Consider the following 21,496-nt stretch of genomic DNA (forward strand, 5'->3'; position numbering starts at 1 on the left):
AAAGATATCCTCTGTGCCGTCTCGCCTACAGTATTCCCTCCATCAATGAAGATAAAGCCAGACAAGCATTGATCAAATATGCATCTGATCATGTCACTTACAGCAGCCGGCCCGCGGAAGAAATGGTCATCAAAGAGTTAAAACCGTATAACATGTACAGGGTATGTGATTGCTGGACTATTATTGTGGATTTGAAGTGTCTTTCACTTTCTGTTCTAAACTGTTCCCCTTGTTGATAATCAAGTGCTTCATTCAAGTAATGGGCATTAACTGGGGATTCAACTGTGCTCATTTTACTAAGAACAGGAGTAGGATATCAGGAGACTTCCTTATGGTAATGGTTACCAATGGATCCAGTGGGCAGTCATGGGAGTGTTTCAGAGTGACTGTGACTCCATCTGCTCCTTGCAAAGCTAACACACACAATGTTCACTGGTATGCAAGTGATTTTCTGTAGCCCGTGGATATGGGTGTCAGCCATTATAATTGCAACAGCACACTTGGAACTGTCACATATTAGGTGTACCTCATAATCACTTGTGACTCAGTTAGGCCCCACTCGATTCAAACTGTCTCCATCCAAAGAAGAAGGCCAACCAAAATTTAGATCCCCAATTTTGCTCTAAATTTCAATCGGTTTTTTGGCAGGGTGTAATTTTCCCAGATATTGTAAGGGTCCTGGTAAAATCTCTCAATAAATATTTCTTCTCCAAAAGGTTTACCAAACACCTTGACACAAAACTTGAAAAAGTAAAACAATTTAACTTTTAAACACACGCAAGCTTATTAGATTGAACAAATGAAGGTGTTTCCGTGAATATATGAAAATTATCAATCACAAAACTAGATAAATGCCAAAAAAAAAAGCCAGCTCTAATTTCTATGAAATGATCCAAGGTATCAAATTTACTTGGTATAGATTACTTTCTTTCCAAATGAAATTTAGGATATCAGTCAGGTTTTGAAGAAAGCATTTCCTAATCAAACTGTTGGGAGATTATTATCCATCTCTGGAATAGGTAGGACTTGAACCCTGGCCTCCTAGTCCAGAGGTAGGGACATTATCACTGCACCACAAGAAGAGCTACCCCCAATCCCTGAGTGCATGGGATTTATTAGGGGATCTGAAACCATCTAAAGAATTCCAATGAATCAAAGTTGTCTAAGTTCATTTATAATGAATTTTTGGAGCAGTGTAATCAATGGTTACACAGAAAATGTTAATCTGATCAATCATAGACCCTCTCTAATTGATATTGGTTATTTAGTGACAGCATTGCAAAGCATTGGGAGGGAAAGCATTTATTGCCCATCCCTATTGCCCTTCAGAAAGTGGTGGTGAGCTGCCTTCTCAAACCGGTGCAGTCCATGTGCTGTATGGGCATCCACATTGCAGTTTTGAAAAGGGTTCCTTAGCAACAACTTGATAATGCCACAGTGAAGGAACAGTGATGTATTTCCAAGGTAGGAGATCTTGGTGACAATCTCTTCATTGAATAGATTAGTGCAAGGCCACAAGTCTCAAATTATGTCCCAGATCCCAAACATTTACCTGAAATTCTTCATTAATGTTTCTTAGAGAGGCATGGGGTATTTAAACCCAATCCGCCCATTAGGAAACTGAGCTGAGGGGTGACCTTATAGAGGTTTATAAAATCATGAGGGGCATAGATAGGATAAATTGACAAACTCCTTTCCCTGGGATGGAGGAGTCCAGAACTAGAGGGCATAGCTTTAGGGTGCGAGGGAAAAGATACATAAGGGACCTTTTTCACACAGAGGGTGGTGCATGTATGGAATGAACTGCCGGAGGAAGTGGTGGAGGCTGGTACAATTGCAACATTTAAGAGGCATTTGGATGGGTATATGAATAGGAAGGGTTTGGAGGGATATGGGTTGGGTGCTGGCAAGTGGGACTAAATTGGGTTGGGATATCTGGTTGGTATGGATGAGTTGGACCGAAGGGTCTGTTTCCATCTCTGTGACTCTGTGAATGTGATGCTAGTTCTAAACCTTATCCAAATTTGCTCTCCACTGAAGCTAACCTGGTGTAAGGTTGAGTGAGGTGTAAAACCTTCTCCCAAATCCTTTCGATTTCCTGTCTGCCAAGGTTACAGAATCACAGAATTGTGACAGTGCAGAAGGAACCCGTTGTGCCTGTAACAGTCTATAACTCGGTGCCAATCTCCTGCCTTGTCCCATATTTTGCGCAACATTTCTATCTAAATAACAATCCAATGCCCTTTTGAATGCCTCAATTGAACCCGCCTCGACTGCGTTTCCAGGCAGCGCGTTCCAGACTTAACTCTTCACTGCGTGAAAAAGTTTATTTCTCATGTTACACTTACTTAATTTGCATATCACTTTAAACCTATGTCCTCTTGTTCTTGTTTCTTTTACAAGGGGAAACATGTTCACCCTATCCAATCTATCCATCCGCTCATGACTTTGAAAACCTCAATCAGATCTCTTCTCGGTCTCCTTCTCTCCAGGGAACAATCCCAACTTCTTCAATCCATAGCTGGAAGTTTCTCATTCCTGGAAGCATTCTTGTAAATCATTTTTGCACTCCCCCCAATGCGTTTACATCTTTCTTAAAATGCGGCATCCGTAACTGTACACAATACTCCAGCTGGGGTGTGACAAGTGTCTTATACAAGCTCCAAAATCATCTCCTTGCTCTTTGTTCTCTGTACCCTTATTAATAAAGCAAGAAGCACTATGCTTCATTTACTGCTCTCTCTTCACCTGTTCTGCCGCCTTCAATGATCTGCACACATAGACACCAAGTTCCCTCTGCTCCTGCACATCCCTTTAACATTGTACCCCCTATTTTAATCATATTTAATCTTCTTCCAACTAAAGTGCATCAGCTCAGACTTCATTGGGTTGAACCTCATTTGCCATTATTGGCCCACTCCACCAACATTTCAATGTCCTCTTGGAGTTTTACACTGTCCTCCATTCTGTGGTTTAGTGCCAGATATCGGGGTTTGATTCCACCCTCGGGTGACTGTCTGTATGGAGTTTGCACATTCTCCCTGTGTCCGCATGGACTTCCTCTGGGTACTCTGGTTTCCTCCCACATTCCAAAGATGTGCAAGTTAGGTGGATTGACCATGCTAAATTGTCCATAGTCTCCAGAGATGTGCAGGCTAGGAAGGTTAGCCATGGGAAGTGCATGGTTACACAGACAGGGTAGGGAAGGTGGGTCTGGGTGGGATGCTCTTTGGAGAGTCAGTGTGGACTTGATGAACCAATAGCTGCTTCCACACTGTATGGATTATATGATTCTCCTCACAGCTTACAATTCTTCCAAGTTTTGTGTCTTCTGAAAACTTTGAAACTGTCCCTTGCACACCAAGATCAGATTATTAATATGTATCAGGAAAAACACTATCAACCGCTGGGGAACTCCACTACAAACCTTCCTCCAATCGAAGAGTATCCATTTACCATTACTTTCTGCTTCCTATCACTTAGCCAATTTTGTATTTATATATCACTGTATTCTAACAGATGAAAGGCTTAACAGACAATCAATTTTTCAATGTATAATTTCAGTTACATCACACTGCAAATTTTTGCTATAAATTCTGTGTTACGATCTAGCCCTCCACAATCACCTGATGAAGGAGCGTCGCTCCGAAAGCTAGTGTGCTTCCAATCAAACCTGTTGGACTATAACCTGGTGTTGTGTGATTTTTAACTTTCTATTTTCATCCTATTCTTCTCCTTGGACTCCTGAGTTGTTCTATATGTTTTGAGCCAGTTGTCAACTTCCCAATAGATTTCCCAATATATCCATTCAGCATTTAAACTTTGACCCAGTGTTTCCAAATTCTGTATGAAATTCCAGACTTTTTATCTGGACTGTGTGAGGAATGCTGATGATCTACTACCTCGGAAGTCCATAGGTACCTCCCACGTGCCACCCATAAGCTGAAATACATTGTAACTAGTGTATCATTTCTCATTTTGCATGCTGTATGGCACTGCAGAAGGAACTGCGTAAAACAAACTAGAAAACCTTGATTGCTCAGCTAACTTCCTATTTCGTTTCAGTATTGCCTAGAAAGCTTCACTGAATCCAGGTCACCTGAATGGAAAAGTGAACCTTATTACAGTGAGTATGTCACATTTCAAGAAACGTGGGATTGGCTCTTATCGGGCTCTGAACAATGGTGACTGGATGAGAAATTTGGGATAGTCACTTCTTGACAATGAGAATAACTCCTTGCTCTTTCAAACAGATGTCCAGACATCAAGACAAGATTCTCGCTTCTGATTGGCACAATGCCGAGTAACAAGAATTATTGCTTGTAAACAGCTTCATTAATTGCAAATCTTGCCTCGTTAATATGCCCCTTCTTATTCTACGACCCATTGCAAGGAACTGTGGACTTGGACAATTCTCAACATTGAAAGTGACCTGGTGATTCCAAGTCGCTTCTTGGTCCTCCATCTTGGTCACTTGACAACAGCACCTCAGGGCACCGTTCAGCCACTTCCCGCACCTCTGACCTGGAACCTCACCCCTCCCAACGCAACAAGGACTGAAACTCCCCCCACCGGTCCACACCTTCCAACCCACCACCCTCCACAAACATCGCATCATCCTCCACCACTTCCGCCACCTCCAAACGGACCCCTCCCACCAGAGATACATTTCCCTCCGCACCCCTATCAGCATTCCAGAGAGACCATTCCCTATGCGACTCCTTCGTCAGGTCCACGCTCCCCATCAGCCCACACCCCACTCCTGGCACATTCCCTTGCCACCACAGGAAGTGCAAAACCTGCACCCACACCACTTCCCTCACCTCCATCCAAGGCCCAAAGGATCCTTCCACATTCAACAGAAATTTACCTGTACCAATGTCATCTAGTGTATCCGTTGCACCTGATGTGGTCTCCTCTACATCAGGGATACAGGACGCCTTCTTGCGGATCGTTCCAGGGAATCTCTGGGATACCCGCATCCACCAACTTCACTGCCCTGTGGCTGAACACTTTAACTCCCCCTCCTACTCAGTCAAGGACATACAGGCCCTGGGCGTCCTCCATCACCAAACTATTACCACCTGATGCCTGGAGCAAATATGCCTCATTTGGGACCCTGCAACCACATGGGATGAATATGGATTTCAACAGTTTCCTCATTTCCCCTCCCCCCACATTATCCCAGTCTCAAGGCTCCAACTTGGCACCACTCTCCTGACCTGTTCATCACCTTTCCCATCTATCCGCTCCACCCCCCACCCCCAACCTACCACTTTCTCACTCATCTTAATCTAACTATTGCTTTCTCAGCTACGTTCCCCCCAGCCCCACCTACCTCACATTTATCTCTCAGCCCCCTGACCCACAAGCTCATTCCCGATGAAGGGCTTATGCCCGAAACATTGATTCTCCTGCTCCTCGGATGCTGCCTGACCTGCTGTGCTTTTCCAGCACCACACTCTCAACTCTGACCCCCAGCAAATGCAGTCCTCACCTTCTCTACATGCACTCCCCATCCACACAGGGCTGGATCTGACACCTGCTGGCCTCTCGGACCCCTTGTGGCACCACTCTGATTCACTTGCAGGATGTTTCTGCACTTCAAAGCTGCAATTCAGGACATACTGGCCACTAACACTGAAATGCTGCAGCCGCAAGGACACTTTATGCATCGGGACGAGTACTCAGATCATGGATTGTGCCAGGCTGCATCTCAGGGCTGTTCACTTGTTCTCTTAGCACCCGCCCACTTTGAACCTACTTACTTTGCTTTGCCATTTTTAGCACTTGACCTTCCCAGCCTGAGGTACCAGGCTGATAGTACTGTTGCCTTGCTTTACTCTTTGGTGCAGACACAAAGTCAGGAGGCTGGTCACAGTTGTCAACAGTCCTCAGTCAAGCCAGGGGGTATAGCCTTCAATAAGGGGGTCCTGGTTCAATAGTCAAGGACAGCCTTCCATATCACTCTAGGGACTTGGGCAAGGTCAGCTAGCCACTTGGGGCAGGAGAGGCAGGATCCTCTCTTTCTGGGGCAGTGTGAGAGCCAAGTGTTAGGCATTTGTTCAACTCCAACCCTGATTCTTTCTGCCCTGTCGTGGGCTGTTTTTCTCCTGAAATGAGAGAAAGGAAGGGGGCTGAGTGAGAAAAGGTGTATTGAGTGAGTGAGTAGGCAAGGCAGAGGTTTGGTGGGGACTCGGGGTGGGTAAGAGTGAGTGAGGAAGGAAATTGCATGTGAGAGTGGTGGAGTTGAGCCTTGGTGAGAGGTGGGTCCAGGAGCAGAGGTGGAGTCAATGTATGGCAGCAGAGAGAAGATGGTGCCACCTTCCCTAGCCAAGCGGAGATGGTCATTAACTGATGGGCACTCCTCCAGAGAGCTGAGACTGCACTGACCTCCGGTGGCACCTTCAGAACAGGCTGGCAGGTGGTGGTGTATCATCATTTACCCTGCTCTGCACCAGCCTGCCCACCAGCATGTCCAGGTCATTAACCCCCATGTGAGGCACCAATTCCCCCTTATCTGCCATGGCCAGAGAAAATGTCAGAGTGTGCAGGGCAGCTCCAGACTGACAGTGCATGTCTGGGTGCACAAATGTCTTTTAAAGTCGGTACAAGCACCCAGGATGCAAGTCTATACCAGCATATCCAGTCAGTGGCAAGTTTTCCCAGGTACAGCGGGATGGTAAAATCGGGCTAGGATCAAGTAGCAGGTGCATTATGAGAGTGCTGTGGGATGTTAAGAATTGAGAGTGTGGTGCTGGAAAAGCACAGCAGGTCAGGCAACATCCAAGGCGCAGGAGAATCGATGTCTCGGGTATAAGCTCTTCATCAAGATTCCTGATGAAGGGCTTATGCCCGAAACGTCAATTTTCCTGCTCCTTGGATGCTGCCTGACTGGCTCTGCTTTTCCAGCACCACACTCTCAACTCTAATCTCCAGCATTTGTAGTCCTCACTTTCTCCATGTTTATGAGTTAAGTCTGAGATGATGTGGTGAGAAATCTCACTAGATGCCTCACAGCGACAAACCTTCCAAGAAACTAAACAAATTAACACGACCAAAATGTAGTGGCAGTTACTAAGGGTCAATCCCTAAATATCTGTTAAAACTTTTGAGGTTGCAATGAGCACCAGATTAACACAATGACTTACTGACCATTAGAAATGTATTTGAAAGTCCCATGTTCTCGTTTCAAAACCTATTTTCAATTTGTAAGGTGGTCCAATGAGCCTTAATGAATAGCTAAACTCCACAGATTGGAAAATATATAGTACTTGACATTGACTATGTTAGCTGATCTCAGTAGGAGTGTATAACTGACCTTAATATGCCAGAATTAGGGAAGGAAATGTGACAAATGAGAACTCCTCATGCTTTACTAACTGTTGGGGTACATTTTGTCAGTAAGCTATTCAACTGGATCATTGTAAATAAAGGTCTTAAATAAACTAATGGAAAGTGACCATCACCAGGAAAGATCCAATACCTAAAGAGGAACTGTGCATGTGAATCAACACGTCAAATTAAAATGAATGAAGTGCTACCACAGCCTGCTTAATCAAGTGATGTTGAGTCTACTGGTGAGTTCTTGAGCTTGAAATAAAACTAGTCATCTTCCTGTTCACACTCTATACTCTCTCACAGCTGCTGTGTTTCCAATTTAGAGACCATTCATCTCATGATTGTTTGCTGTGTACATTGCCACATTTGACTGCACACAATAGTCACCACTCTTTCAAGCACATGTCATCCTGTGGGCTATTTCCAGAACACACTAGAGTCCCATGAAGACACTCGCTCTACAAATCTCTCACCCAACTCGTGGTTTGTTTAGAAGTAGTGATCATGAGCACTGTATTCACTCTCTACCTTCAAAGTTTACAACGTTTCTGTGAAAGAGAGAGGAACAATGAGCCAGGATTGTAGCTCTGGTGTAGGCTACAGTCAAATAGCTTGTTGTCATTCATTTTTACAAACAATGGTTTTGTACAACTGAAGCAAATTTTCCTTCACATTTGAGGCCTAAGTGTCTTTTCAATAGCTTGTTGTCTCCTGACTTTTAACAATTCAAATGCTGGGAATCCCTAACCTCTTCATTCCCTCCAGTTGCTAGTTTCTCCAAGATTTGGAAATACAATAGACAATAGGCAATAGGTGCAGGAGTAGGCCATTCTGCCTTTCGAGTCTGCACCACCATTCGTTATGATCATGGCTGATCATCCTCAATCAGTATCCTGTTCCTGCCTTATCTCCATAACCCTTGATTCCACTATCCTTAAGAGCTCTATCCAACTCTTTCTTAAACAAATCCAGAGACTGAGCCTCAACTGCCTTCTTGGGCAGAGCATTCCACACACCCACCACTCTCTGGGTGAAGAAGTTTCTCCTCATCTCTGTCCTAAATGGCCTACTCCTTATTTTTAAGCTGTGTCCTCTGGTTCGGGACTCACCCATCAGCGGAAACATGTTTCCTGCCTCCAGAGTGTCCAATCCTTTAATAATCTTATATGTCTCAATCAGATCCCCTCTCAGTCTTCTAAACTCAAGGGTATACAAGCCCAGTCGCTCCAATCTTTCAACATAAGATAGTCCCGCCATTCCGGGAATTGACCTCGTGAATCTACGCTGCACTCCCTCAATAGCCAGTATGTCTTTCCTCAAATTTGGAGACCAGAACTGCACACAATATTCCAGGTGCGGTCTCACCAGGGCCCTGTACAGCTGCAGAAGAACCTCTTTGCTTCTATACGCAATCCCTCTTGTTATGAAGGCCAGCATGCTATTAGCTTTCTTCACTACCTGCTGTACCTGCATGCTTGCCTCCATTGACTGGTGTACGAGAACTCCCAGATCTCTCTGTACTGCCCCTTTACCTAACTTGACTCCATTTAGGTGGTAAATACACAAATGCGTCTTCCTTGGTTCCAAAGAAGATGAATACACATTTGCACACATTCAGCTCAATCTGCTAGAGTTTTGCCCACTCGTTAAATCTACTTATGCCACTTTGCCGCAACCTTTTCCCACTGGCACAGTAACTCTGAAATAGTAACACTTTAGAAATATCACTCTCTATTCTTAGGAACATAGGACGTAGACACAGGAGTAGACCATTTATCCCATCACGGCTGCTCCGGTATTTAATAAGATTGATTGTCACTTTCAATTACATTTCCTGTTTGAATGCAATAAACCTTAGAGTCATTGGAAATAAGAAAAAGCAAATGGAATTTGGGCCTTAATTGCTAGAGTTTTAAAGATAGGGAAGTCTTGTTACAACTATATCGGGTATATACTGTAGAGGCCACATCTGGAATACTGTGTACAGTTTTAGTCCCTGTATTTAAAAAAAAGGATATACTGGCATTGAAGGCTTCACCAGGATGATTCCTATGATGAAATGGATGACTTGACAAGAATAGGTTCGGGCTTTATTCGTTAGAGATTTTGAAGAATATGGGGTGATCTTATTGAATCTTACAAGGGTAGATGTTGAGATGTTTCCATTAGTGGCAACTCTTGAAATATGGGACACAGTTACAGAATAACAAGACAAAACACTCACGGAAAACTGAGATGTGTGGGAATTTCCTCCCCCAGAGGGCAATGAATATCTGGAATACTCGGCTAGGGCTGGATCACTGAAAGTATTTAAGGAGGACATAGACAGATTTTTGAAGTATCAGGCATGGTAGTGAGCCATGATGTGCTGACACAAAAGGAGTTGAGACCTGGAGAAGATAAGCCATGATCTTCTTGAATGGTGGTTCAGACTTGAAAGGCCAATTGGTCTCCTGGTGTTCCTATTTCTTATGTTCTCCCTTCATCTGAGATATTAATGAGCATGGTGAAAAGTTCAGGCCTAAGGACAGATCTCTGGAGAACGCCACTTGTTATATCACACCAATCCAACGACCTTCCCTTCTCCCCTGGCGGAGTGAATTTTACAGAGCCCTCAAGCCTGGGAAGCATATGGCACTGAATCAGACAGAATGCAAGTTATTGATTCCTGATGGTAGGCTGAGATTCTACAATAATTGGACGATGCGTTTGTGGCATGTCAAGCCTCAGGCTGGCCTGTGCTTGTAATATATTTGCATGCTATGAATACTCATCAGCGTAGACTTTTTCTAATAAACTCCCACTTCAAGATAAAGTGTGCAGTGCCTAAAAGTTTCATGACACTGCCTCACATTCATTTAAAAATGGTAAGCACCAGTCAGCTTTGTGCAGTTCTGTCAGGGGTAAGTTTGGGAGGGGTGGGAGCAGAAGTTGAGGCTACCCTTAGACCTCCCCAACACTTGAGGAAACCTAGCAACTGACAGAAAATACCAACTGCCCTCTGACATTGGGCTTCAGTAGACCTTTTAGTAAGCCAACTTGCTTCCACCGGTTGCAGGTGGATAACCCTGGCACCTGCATTACCCCATTCCACCTTCAGGAAAATGGCCCAGGAGTGGGATGGGACCCGGGAACTACAAGCCAGTGGCATCCAATTCAAATTATTTAGTACTTCTTGCCTCCTGTTCACTTTCACATGCTTAAAGACCAATAGCACAGAATGTGATTTAAGCCACATGCTAAGAATCCTCATGGCAGGTCTCCAATCAGAATGCTTCTGTACTTCAATGCTGCACCTCAGGCAGAACTGGTAACTCACATTGTAGTGCTGCAGCAAGGACGCTGTATGCTCAGGGACACACATCCAGTTCATGGACTACACCAGGCTGTGTCTCCAAGCACTTACTCACTCTAAGCCTGCCTGAATGCTCACAGCATCCCTGCCTTTTATTACCTTACTTTGCTTTTTTGCACTTTGCCCCTGAACTAGAGATTAGGAGAAAGTGAGGACCGCAGATGCAGATACTTTTCCAGCGCCAGGCTCATATTACTGCTGTCTGGCTGACACAAAGCCAGGAACTTACCATGATTGTCAACAGGCTTCAATTAGGTCAAGTGACGTAGCCTTTGCTGAGGAAGGTACACTGGCATATGGAATGGGGTCCTCACCCCTCACTGCCTCTTGGCCCCTGACACTGCAAGATGGCTCAAGCCTCCCTACACACTACATGACTCTTTATAGGCTCTATGTCAACTCATTCCAACCCATGCCTCCCACTCCCACCCTTTTCCTTTACACCCTTCATGCCAACTCAGCCAACATCCATCAAAGGCAGACCTCAAGATCTATGAAGTGAAATAAAATAAACTTCAAAGTATATATTGATGACGTCATTGCTTTGGAAAATAACACTGATTGATTCAACTGTTTTAGCCTTCATTTAAAACAAAAACCCACAAGCATTTATATTCATAGCCTCATATCAAAGACTATATAACAGCTTGGAATGTTAATCAAACTGTGAATTGACCACCCACTACAGTATAGACAGATTTTCAAATTAGAAATACACAACACACATCCTGTATTGGAAGCCATCACGTTTGTGTTGATACAGTGAAATAGAAAGCATTGATTGTGTTTCTTAAACTTTAAAATTATAAGGCCAGGGGATTTAACAGTCCTAACAGTTTCCTCGACATCTTGAGAACCCAATGCACTTAACAATTGCAACAAATATATACACTTACCATCCTCGAAAGTGTTGGTGAATCTATCTAAAAATATTCCTTGACTCTTCAAAGTGAAACCATGTCACTCCAAAGAATTGCAGTCTAGACTTTCCTCTGAAAAGTATAAAGTCTGTAACTCACGGAAAACTCACTAATGAAAACTAGCTTCATTTGAAGTCATGCTGTTTGAGATCTGCAGCTGGCTCTATGAGGAATGTCCTCATGAACCGTGGATTATCCAATTCCTGCCCCAGCTGCACTTCTGGTACCAGGTCCAAGGGCAATATTGGCTAAGCCAGAGAGCTTCTCAGTCTTGGCAAACATTCAGGGTGAAGTACAAAATCTTCCCCTGGCACATTGGAGTTGGGAATGCAGACACCAGGGAGATGTTTCATTTACATCAGTCTGAATCCTCAGCTGAAACAGTGGCGCAACTCAAGCAACAAAGGGAAACAGCCGTTTGTTAATTGCAGTTGAAATATAAAGGTAACATTTGTCTCTCTCACTCTTTCCTTTTAGGGCAGATTGTTGATAATTACGGCTATGTGGCACCTCCCCCTCCATGGGAAGTACCGGTTGACATTCCAAAAATGTTTGAGAAAAATAAAAAGAAGGTACAGGTGCCAAACACTGCATCTGTCAAGGTATGGCGACTCGATACAAAGGCTAGATATTGTTTATAGTGAATGTCCCGGCAAACAAAATCCCAAGGATTAAGCCAAGTTAAAGCTGATCTATACTGTGTTATGAAGAATGGATATGATGAGAACTCGTTTCCTAACACTCTAAGGGATGGTAGCAACTAAGCCAAATGGTATTAATGGGTAACAACATGTTATTTTATAATGGCTGTGGACATAGTCTACAGGGGCTTGCTGGTTACAGAGGGAAGCATCATGACCATATGTTAATTAGCAATGGTTAAAAGAAAAACTTCCGATTGTGCTATTTCTTCACAATTTAATTAAAATTTGTTGCTAAGTTTTGGGGAAACTTTGCTATGTTAACATCTGATTGGCCATTTAATTGGCCAGAGATGGGCCTTCCCTCAGTGTCCAAGAAATAGAAATCCACCCCCCCCCCCAAACACTTAAAAAAAAAAGCTGCAGAGGCTTGAAACATTCGATTGCCAGATATCCCCATAGGCCGAGGATCAGCAACAGGCAAATGAGACTACATGGTGGGTTAATAGGTGAAGGGAATGGTTGATCGCATGAGCAGGAGATTGACGCTTCGTGGGACCTCATTCACAATGCCAGTACCACTGAGTGGTTCATGTATGGAATGAATTTCCAGAGGAAGTGGTGGATGCAGGTACAGTTACAATGTTGAAAGACATGTAGGTAAGTACATGAATAAGAAATGTTTAGAGGGATATGGGCCAAGCACAGGCAGGTGGAACTATTTTAATTTCAGATTGGCATGTTTTTATGCTCTTTGACTCTACGAGTGTAGTTAAACGAGCAATTTTGCATGGGTCCCCACTTAAAAGTCTTTATATTTGGTGTAAGAAAGAGGCTAATGTCAACAAGACCACCTACTCATATATAACTGGGGGCAGAGGGAGGAAGATGGTGTAGCCACCCAGCTGGTACCTTCCCATCCCCAAACTCCCCTCAGAGGGAGGACAAAGAATCCCACAGTACAGTACAGTACAGTACAGTAATGGGACTGGCATCACAGCATATCAGATAGGGAAACAGTGATTATGCTAGAGCCATTCGATCAAGTCACGAGATCTAGGAGGGAGTAGAAATTCAAATATAGTGAGAAGAGAAAGTGTGTCTAAATTAAGGTGGACAAAGTCAGAGTCACATGACATCAGCTTATAGTCCAACAGGTTTATTTGAAATCACTAGTTTTTGGAACACTGCTCCTTATCAGATGAAGCAGAGGAAAGTGCATAGACACATATTTTATGTGCAGAGGGATAATAGCAAGATAATTGCAGGTAATTAAGAGTGTAAAAAGGTTAGTGCAAGTAGTGTGCATGGAGTGTCAACGGACTGAATAGCAAGACTTTGCAAGTGATCAAAAATGTCAAACAGTGTGAGTAAAATGTCAACAGGTGAATAGTAAGTGAAGGGATGACCTATGATCAGATTAATTAACGGGGTGGCACGGTGGTTAGCATTGTTGCCTTGCAGCGCCAGAAACCCGGGTTCAATTCCCGCCTCAGGCCAATGACTGCGTGGAGTTTGCACATTCTCCCTGTGTCTACTAAGGTTTCCTCCGGGTGCTCCGGTTTCCTCCCACAGTCCAAAAATGTGCAGGTTAGGTGAATTGGCCAGGCTAAACTGCCCGTAGTGTTAGGTGAGGGATAAATGTAGGGGTCTGGGTGGGTTGCTCTATGGCAGATCGGTGTGGACTTGTTGGGCCGAAGGGCCTGTTTCCACACTGTAAGTAATCTAATCTAATCTAATTAAGGCAAATTCCATACCCATGAGGACACTGTGATATTGAGTTCATGTCACACTACATGTAATTCCACCATACAAATTTGCATAAAATCTTCCTTAATGTTCTATTTTGACACCATCATCTTGATAAGTTGTTAATAGTTAACTACCTTATTTAGTTTGTACAGTTTTGAATTATTTACTACTTTAGTTAGACCCTCATCATGTGACTCTTCTACCTATCATGTTATTCCAGCCTTTTGGTTTGTCTCTAGCACCATTTTTTTTTTGTTTTTTTTTGTAATTATCCTTTTCCGCCTTAATTAATCGGATCATTTGTCACTCCTTCACTTGCTATTCAGCTGTTGACACTCCACTCACACCACGTGTATTTATCTTTTAACACTTTTAATTACCTGGAATTATGTTGCCATTATCTCTCTGCGTATAAATTCAGTGCCTGTGTGCTTCCCTCCATGTCACCTGACAAAGGAGCAGTGCTTCAAAAGCTTGTAATTTCAAAGATACCTGTTAGACTATGACCTGAAGTCGTGCAACTTCTGACATTGCCCACTCGAGTCCAACACCGGGACCTCCACATCATAAATTAAGATGTAAATCAACAGTTCATGCAGGAAACCATATGGGTTCCAGTAGCACTATTTTGTGAGATTAAGTGGCGTTGGACCCCCAACCATAAAGCTAATCAGCAGTAATCCTGCTCATTTCCTATAATTTTAGAATTCCTCTTTTAATTGTGCTCTTTTCTGTAGGGCACCCTGAGGATGTGAATGATGGGGAAGGGATATTTACTCATTCCCAGTGCCTATAGTCGGTGTGAAGCATGTCTGCATTGTAACCAGCAGCCAATAGGGAAACAAGTCCCTCGACACTGGTACATGTCAGCACCAGAGGAACACTTCTTTATAATCAATGTGGCTCATTTCCACTTCATCTAAAAGTCTACCTCTAGTGAGATGTCCAATTTAGTGCAAAGTTAAGACAGTTATGTGGCAAAGGTCTGAACTCACAACAAGACCTAAGTTACTATCCATTAGATCTCCGAGACAGAAGATTTTCATCTGATTTTTGTCACAAACGTTCAGGCTGGATATAAACTCAGTCAAAAGCCATTATGTAGCTCACTTTATTACCCACACCTGAGATGCCAATGAAACCATTGATACTGTTGTAAAAGGAACAATGGAAACCATATTAGTCTCCCTCCTATCAGACAAATGTTGTGAAACTTGAAAGGGTTCAGAAAAGATTTACAAAGATGTTGCCAGGGTTGGAGGATTTGAGCTACAGGGAGAGGCTGAACTGGCTGGGGTTGTTTTCCTTGGAGTGTCGGAGACTGAGGGGTGACCTTATAGAGATTTATAAAATCATGAGGGGCATGGATATGGTAAATAGATAAGGTATTTTCCCTGGGGTGTTGGAGTCCAGAACTAGAGGGCATGGGTTTAAGGTGAGAGGGGAAAAATTTAAAAGAGACCTAAGAGGCAACTTTTTCACTGGGAGGGTGTGTGTATGGAATGAGCTGCCAGAGGAAGTGTTGGAGGCTGGTACAATTACAACATTTAAAAGGCATCTGGATGGGTATATGAAATAGGAAGGGTTTAGAGCATTTGGGCCAAATGCTGGTAAATGGGACTAGATTAGGTTAGGACATCAGGTTGACGTGGATAAGTTGGACTAAAGGTTCTGTTTCTGTGCTGTACATCTCTAAGACTCTATGTCTCTATATTGAATGCCATATTGGACCAATCCAGCACATATAATTTATACTTTGAGAAAACATGCAGCCCTTTGTATCTTCATCCCCAGTGTTCCATTTGATATCTCCCTCGATTGTCAATCCATATAGTCCTGTTGGGTGCAGTCCTGCAGGTGGTAGTACCAATATTTCACAGTGCAGCCTGAGAATCACATCTCAACTGAACAGTGGACATATAATTCAGACCACACACCTTTGGGCGATGAAAGGAGGGTTGAAGAGGATGATGAAAAGATCCTCTCCTGCCTAGCTTCCATTTTAAAAGTTTCAGCAAAAATCTAACATGTGGAGATCTGGAAGACAGTGTTCACTTTGTTTGAATATGATTTATTTCAGGGATGCCACAGATGCATGAGCTTGGGTAAAATACAGTGCACTAACTGTTTTCAAACAGGACGGGTAAGTAAATGAATAAAAATTTGCATTTATATCGCACCTTTAATAATCAAGAAACTTCCCGACTGAGCGATATTTTGAAGCATTATCTTTTGGCAAACATGGCAGCTTATCCGTGCCCAGTAAGGTGCCCCCGATGTCAATGACCAGTTAAATTCCTTTGGAGATCTGGGTTAGTGCTGGGTTAGATCTGGGAGTCATTTATGGCATAGAAGGAGATAATTCGGTCCAGCAAGTCGCCTTTGCTCTCTTTAATGCAATCCAATCAGTCCCATTCTCCCATTCTATCCCTGAGGATTTGCAAGTTTATTTTCTTCAAAAAGCCATCCAAAGTCCTTTTGAAACCACCCATCACTTCAACATTCTCCAACCTTGCGACTGCAAGTTCTAAGTCATTACAACTTGGCATTTAAAAGGAAGTTCTTCATCACATTACAGCAGCCACTACCCCACCCACTACCTAACCCCTACCACCCTTTTTCCAATCCAAAACCTTACACTTGTGTCCCCTGATTCTTGTACCATTAGCCAATGGGGATGGAAAGCAGCTAATGAGTCTTTCCTTGTCAACATTATCAAAATCTTGCGCACATCAAATCTCATCTTCTCATTTTCTCCAAAGAGAATAAACTCAGTCTCTCTGACCTAATTTTGTACTTCAAGGACAGAGGAATTGTTGCTGAGAGTGACACTGAGACAACTCCACATCTCTTACTTGAATATTGTCATGAGAGCAAAAATGGCCAGCTTGAAAGATGAGCAGAGCATCGATTTAACATTTGATCCAAAAGATGTTACTTCCAATAGTGGAGCATTCTCCCAAAACAGCACTCACATGTCAATGGAATTGTGTTCAAAATCTGTAGTGGACTTAGAATGTAGCACTATCAATCTCAGCCATGAGCATGGATGAATTGCTCCTTGTATTTCCAGGTGCATATATTACCAAAGTCTGCACTGCAGTCTGCAATTTTACTGCATTTCAAAATGACAAACTGCACGTGTGTACTTTTGAACAAAAATTTGCCTCTGATTCTGGACATCAAATGAAGGCAAGATTGGATTATAGTATAACGCACAGCAAACATTGTCAAAATTTGTCAATGCAGAGTGGCCAATGTGATGGAGGGTGCCTGGTATCTCAAGTCATGCCAGGTTTTCTTTCTCTTTCTCTCCACACCACAGATGTTGTCAAACTTGCAGAGTTTCTCACACATTCTTTGTGATTGTGCCTGGCATCTCTTTGTTGTGTATTCCAATAACAGCTAGCATTTTCAGTGTTAATGGGGTGACAACATTCTTAAATGGACCTGCTAGTCTTATTGTCCCATTCTAAATTATGTAGCTGCACATTTGAAAAATCATAAAATTCAAGGTTATGGGCCAAAAAGGTAGATTTGGTCAAGACAGGTCAGCATAGACTCGATGGTTTGAATGGCCTCTTCTATGACTCTACAAGTATTCCCTGTGAATGTCCAAAGTGTTTGGCTATTATAGGCAATAGGTCCCTTTTACTTTAATTAGGAAAATTAAACCTAATGAGATAAAAACTACAATTAGGGACCCTACTTTCGGAACTGATGATGGTAATGAGGCACAGCAAGGGTAAATTTTGAACTATCTTTCTGGCTATCAATGGACATTCTCCACAATCACAACTCTCCATTCCTGGCAAATGTTGCATGTTATTTTCCTTTGCCAAATCTGACAATCTGTGTGACAATAGCTCTACAGTGGCCTGCAACTTAACCAAGCTGATCTACACAAGTGCAAAACCTTTCAAGTACAATGAGTAGGCAAATGCTCACTCTGCCACCGAGTAGTCCCAATGGAACCCATCGAATGGAGGGAGAATGTGAAGTGACAAGGTTTAGTCTTCGCCTAAACCTAGAGAAGACTTCCTTTTTTTTTAAATATATTTTTATTGAAAAAGAAATATTTTTTGGATATTACAACAAATACAAAACAAGACAATACAAAGAAACCCATTAATTACATAAATAAATAATAATTAAGAACTAACAACTAACTAAAAAATCATGACAGTAATAATAACAATAATAGTAATAATACAGCTCAACAAAACAAAGTAATAGCTCTTGACCATTGAGAGCATAAATTTATACATATTCACAGTGTTCACAGTTCCTCCTCTCCGGATACTAGATTCATTAAACAGAATCACCATGGCTGTATAAAAGCCCTTATTAGTATGGCAGACAAATCTGTACCCAAGTAGTCCAAAAAGGGCCGGTTATAAAAAACCTCTCAGTTTTATGGTGCACCATACCTGTAAGAAAATCCAAAAGGATGTGTTCCATGGCTAGCTTACACCAGCCCGACCGTCCCAGGGGGTTTTCAGACACCCACCCTAACAGAATGTTCTTTCTTGCACAAAAGGTGAGGACACTGAATAGCTTTTTTTTCTGTGCGTGTCTAATGTAAGTGGATTAACAAGGCCACGAAGGAGAGATACTGGGTCCATCTCCACCTCTGTCCCCAAGACTCTCTCTATTTCACCCACCACAGCGCTCCAGTATGCTTGCAGCCTGTGGCAGGACCAGAGACAATGAGTGAGTGTACCCATACTCATCGTGCATTTAGGACACATCGGAGACACTCCCGCTTTAAATTTTGAAAGGCGGCCTGGAACCAAGTGGCCCCTGTGGAGAATTTTCAATTACAAGGCATGGGTTCTGTTGCAAATTGAGATCCTTCTTGCACTTCCCCAGATATCCTCCCATACTTCAGAAGAGATTTCAATGTCCAGCTCCTTCTCCCATACTTTACAGAGCTGTTTGGGCTGGTCCGAGGGACCCTCTCCCAATTGGTGATAGACATTGCTGTCCGAAAGTGTGTTCTCAGCACTCAGCACCCTCTTCTCCGTATAAGGTCTCTAAGAATCAGTTAGAAGTATGGTCTCTTCTTGAACGAAATTTCTAATTTGAAAAAAATAGGAAAGGTCCCTATTGGGCAACTCGCATTTACGAAGCAACTGGTCAAAAGACATCAGTATATCCCCCTCGAATAAGTCACCCAGGCAACACATACCCCTAGCTGCCCATAGTTTAAACCCTGAGTCCATCATCTCCGGCTGAAAGCCCAGCACACCAACTATGGGTGTCAAAAATGATGTTTTGGCAGTATTGCCCTCACTCTGATGCCTTGCCCTTCATGCTTTAACAGTATTAATAACTATTGGGCTATGGTAATATTCCTTAACTATCCTCACTTTGTCTAAGAACAGCAAGTTAATAAGGGGGCATCTTACCTGAGATGCTTCGATGTCCAACCGTAGTGAGTGAAGACACCCCCCTCTCCCTCCGGGACCAGTCATTCACGTAAGATAGCAACAAGATTAATTCATAGTTTTTGATATCGAGGGGCCCATGCCTCCCAGTCTGTGGGGTAGCTGCAGTTTAGTCAGTTTAATAAGGGGTCACTTGCAATGCCAGATAAAGGAACTAAACCAGCCGTTCAGTCTTCTAAATGTTTGCTTAGTAAAAAGCAGAGGAAGCATTCGCATAGGATACAGCAGACGGGGGAGAATGTTCATAGACTTCCTTCTTAAACAGAGTCTTTCACGCATCAATCCACAAGTGCAATTAGGATGTTAATTTTGTGAAATATATTCAAGTAACACTGAGTCATTTTGCCACCACAGGTTAAATGCTGGATTTGTCATGGTAAAGGCTTTCGATTTGGAGGTGAGGACAGATGTAACCATTGTATGGGCAGTGGAATGGAAAGGTAAGGATGTAGCATTGTGGTCTTAAAACGTACAAGCCAGACTAAAAACAGAGCCAGTTGTTATTTTTGTGTTAACGATGTCTAATTGTAAGCATGGGGTGAAAAATAACTAGGCAATTCACTTTTAACTCTTATTAGTAAGAATGGATAGAAATTGTGTACATTTTGTTTCTGGAAGTAAATGTCTGTCAAAAGGTCCTGGGCCCAACCATCTTCAGCTGCTTCATCATTGACTTTCCCTTTATCATAAGGTCTGAAATGGAATTGTTCACTGATGATTGCACAATGATCAGTACCATTCATGAAGCACACTTTGCCCACATGCAGCAAGATCTTGTCAACATATGGGCAAATTAATGTCAAGTAATATTAGTAACATGCAATGGCAAGCTCAAACAAGAGATAATTTAATGATTTCCACTTGATATTCAAGGCGTTACCATCTCTGAATCAACTTGGATGTTACCGTTGACCAGAAACTGATCTGTAATAGTTATAGAAATGCAGTAGCTACAAGAACTGGCCAGAGACTAGGAATTCTATGGGAACTCACTTCCTATCTCCCAAAGCCTGTCCATCATTTGCAAGGCACAAGTCAAGAGTGTGATGGATACCCACCATTTGCCTGGATTGGTTTGACTCCAACAACACTCAAAAAGCCTGATGCCGTTCAGGAGAAAGCAGTCTGCTTCTTTGGCACTCCATTCTCCACTTTCAATGTTCACTCTCTTCACCACTGGTACACAGTGGCAGCAGTATGTACCATCTACAACATGCACTGTAGCAATTTACAAAGACTTCTTTGTCAGCACCTTCCAGACCCACAACCACGCCCACCTAGAAGTACAAAGGCAGTGGATGCTAGCATCACTAACAAGTTCCCCTCCAAGTCACAGATCACCGTGAATTGAAATCACATCACCATTCCTTCAGTATTGCTGAATCAATATCCTGGAAGTCGGTTTGTGATAGCATCTATATCCTGGGCTGCAGCAATTCAAGAAGGCAGCTCATTATCTTCTCAAGGGCAATTCAGAATGGGCTACAAATGATGGCTTAGCCAGTCAGCCCAGAAATACGTATTAAATATGTGTAAAGATTGGTTCCAGTTCCAAACTTAACCATTTGGCTTTATGGAGTATAGTACACTGTCTGTTTGTTAATATGTTGAAATATTATAACCCAGTTGTACTGTTTATAATGACCTTTCGCTTCATGTTGTAGCCCAGTATATAGTAAATGGCTGTGCATTCTGGCAATCAGGTTTCCGGACAGCAACTCTTACATGTCTTTCTTTTTATGAGGGATGAGGGAGTCACTGGCTAGGCAGCATTTATTACCCATCTCTAATTTCCCAGAGGGCAGTTACAAGTCAATCAGATTGCTGTGGGTCAGGATGGCAGTTTTCTTTCCTAAAGGACATTATTGAACCAGATGGGTTTTCTGACAATCAATTCGTGATCATCTTTAGATTCTTAATTCCAGATATTTATTGAATTGAAATTCCACCATCTACCAGGGTCGAACCCGGGTCCCCAGAATGTTATCTGAGTCTCTGATTTAACAGTCCAGTGACAATACCACTAGGCCATCGCCT

At 42.8% G+C, this 21,496-nt stretch overlaps 1 protein-coding gene across 1 annotated transcript in view; it reads left to right on the forward strand.

Moving 5' to 3' along the window:
* The window catches only part of LOC122559164 (protein SSUH2 homolog), a 56,971-nt gene that overhangs the window by 23,251 nt on the left and 12,224 nt on the right, over positions 1 to 21,496 (forward strand). Inside the window, exons 4-8 of the mRNA XM_043708537.2 lie at positions 32 to 161; positions 4,066 to 4,126; positions 12,094 to 12,218; positions 16,090 to 16,152; positions 19,814 to 19,899. Coding sequence (XP_043564472.2) covers positions 32 to 161; positions 4,066 to 4,126; positions 12,094 to 12,218; positions 16,090 to 16,152; positions 19,814 to 19,899 — 465 coding nt within the window. The remainder of the gene's footprint in view (positions 1 to 31; positions 162 to 4,065; positions 4,127 to 12,093; positions 12,219 to 16,089; positions 16,153 to 19,813; positions 19,900 to 21,496) is intronic.

Source organism: Chiloscyllium plagiosum, unplaced genomic scaffold (genome assembly GCF_037043375.1).
Source record: "Chiloscyllium plagiosum isolate Xiang-an unplaced genomic scaffold, Cpla_swu_hap1 HiC_scaffold_14, whole genome shotgun sequence".
NCBI classification, from domain to species: domain Eukaryota; kingdom Metazoa; phylum Chordata; class Chondrichthyes; order Orectolobiformes; family Hemiscylliidae; genus Chiloscyllium; species Chiloscyllium plagiosum.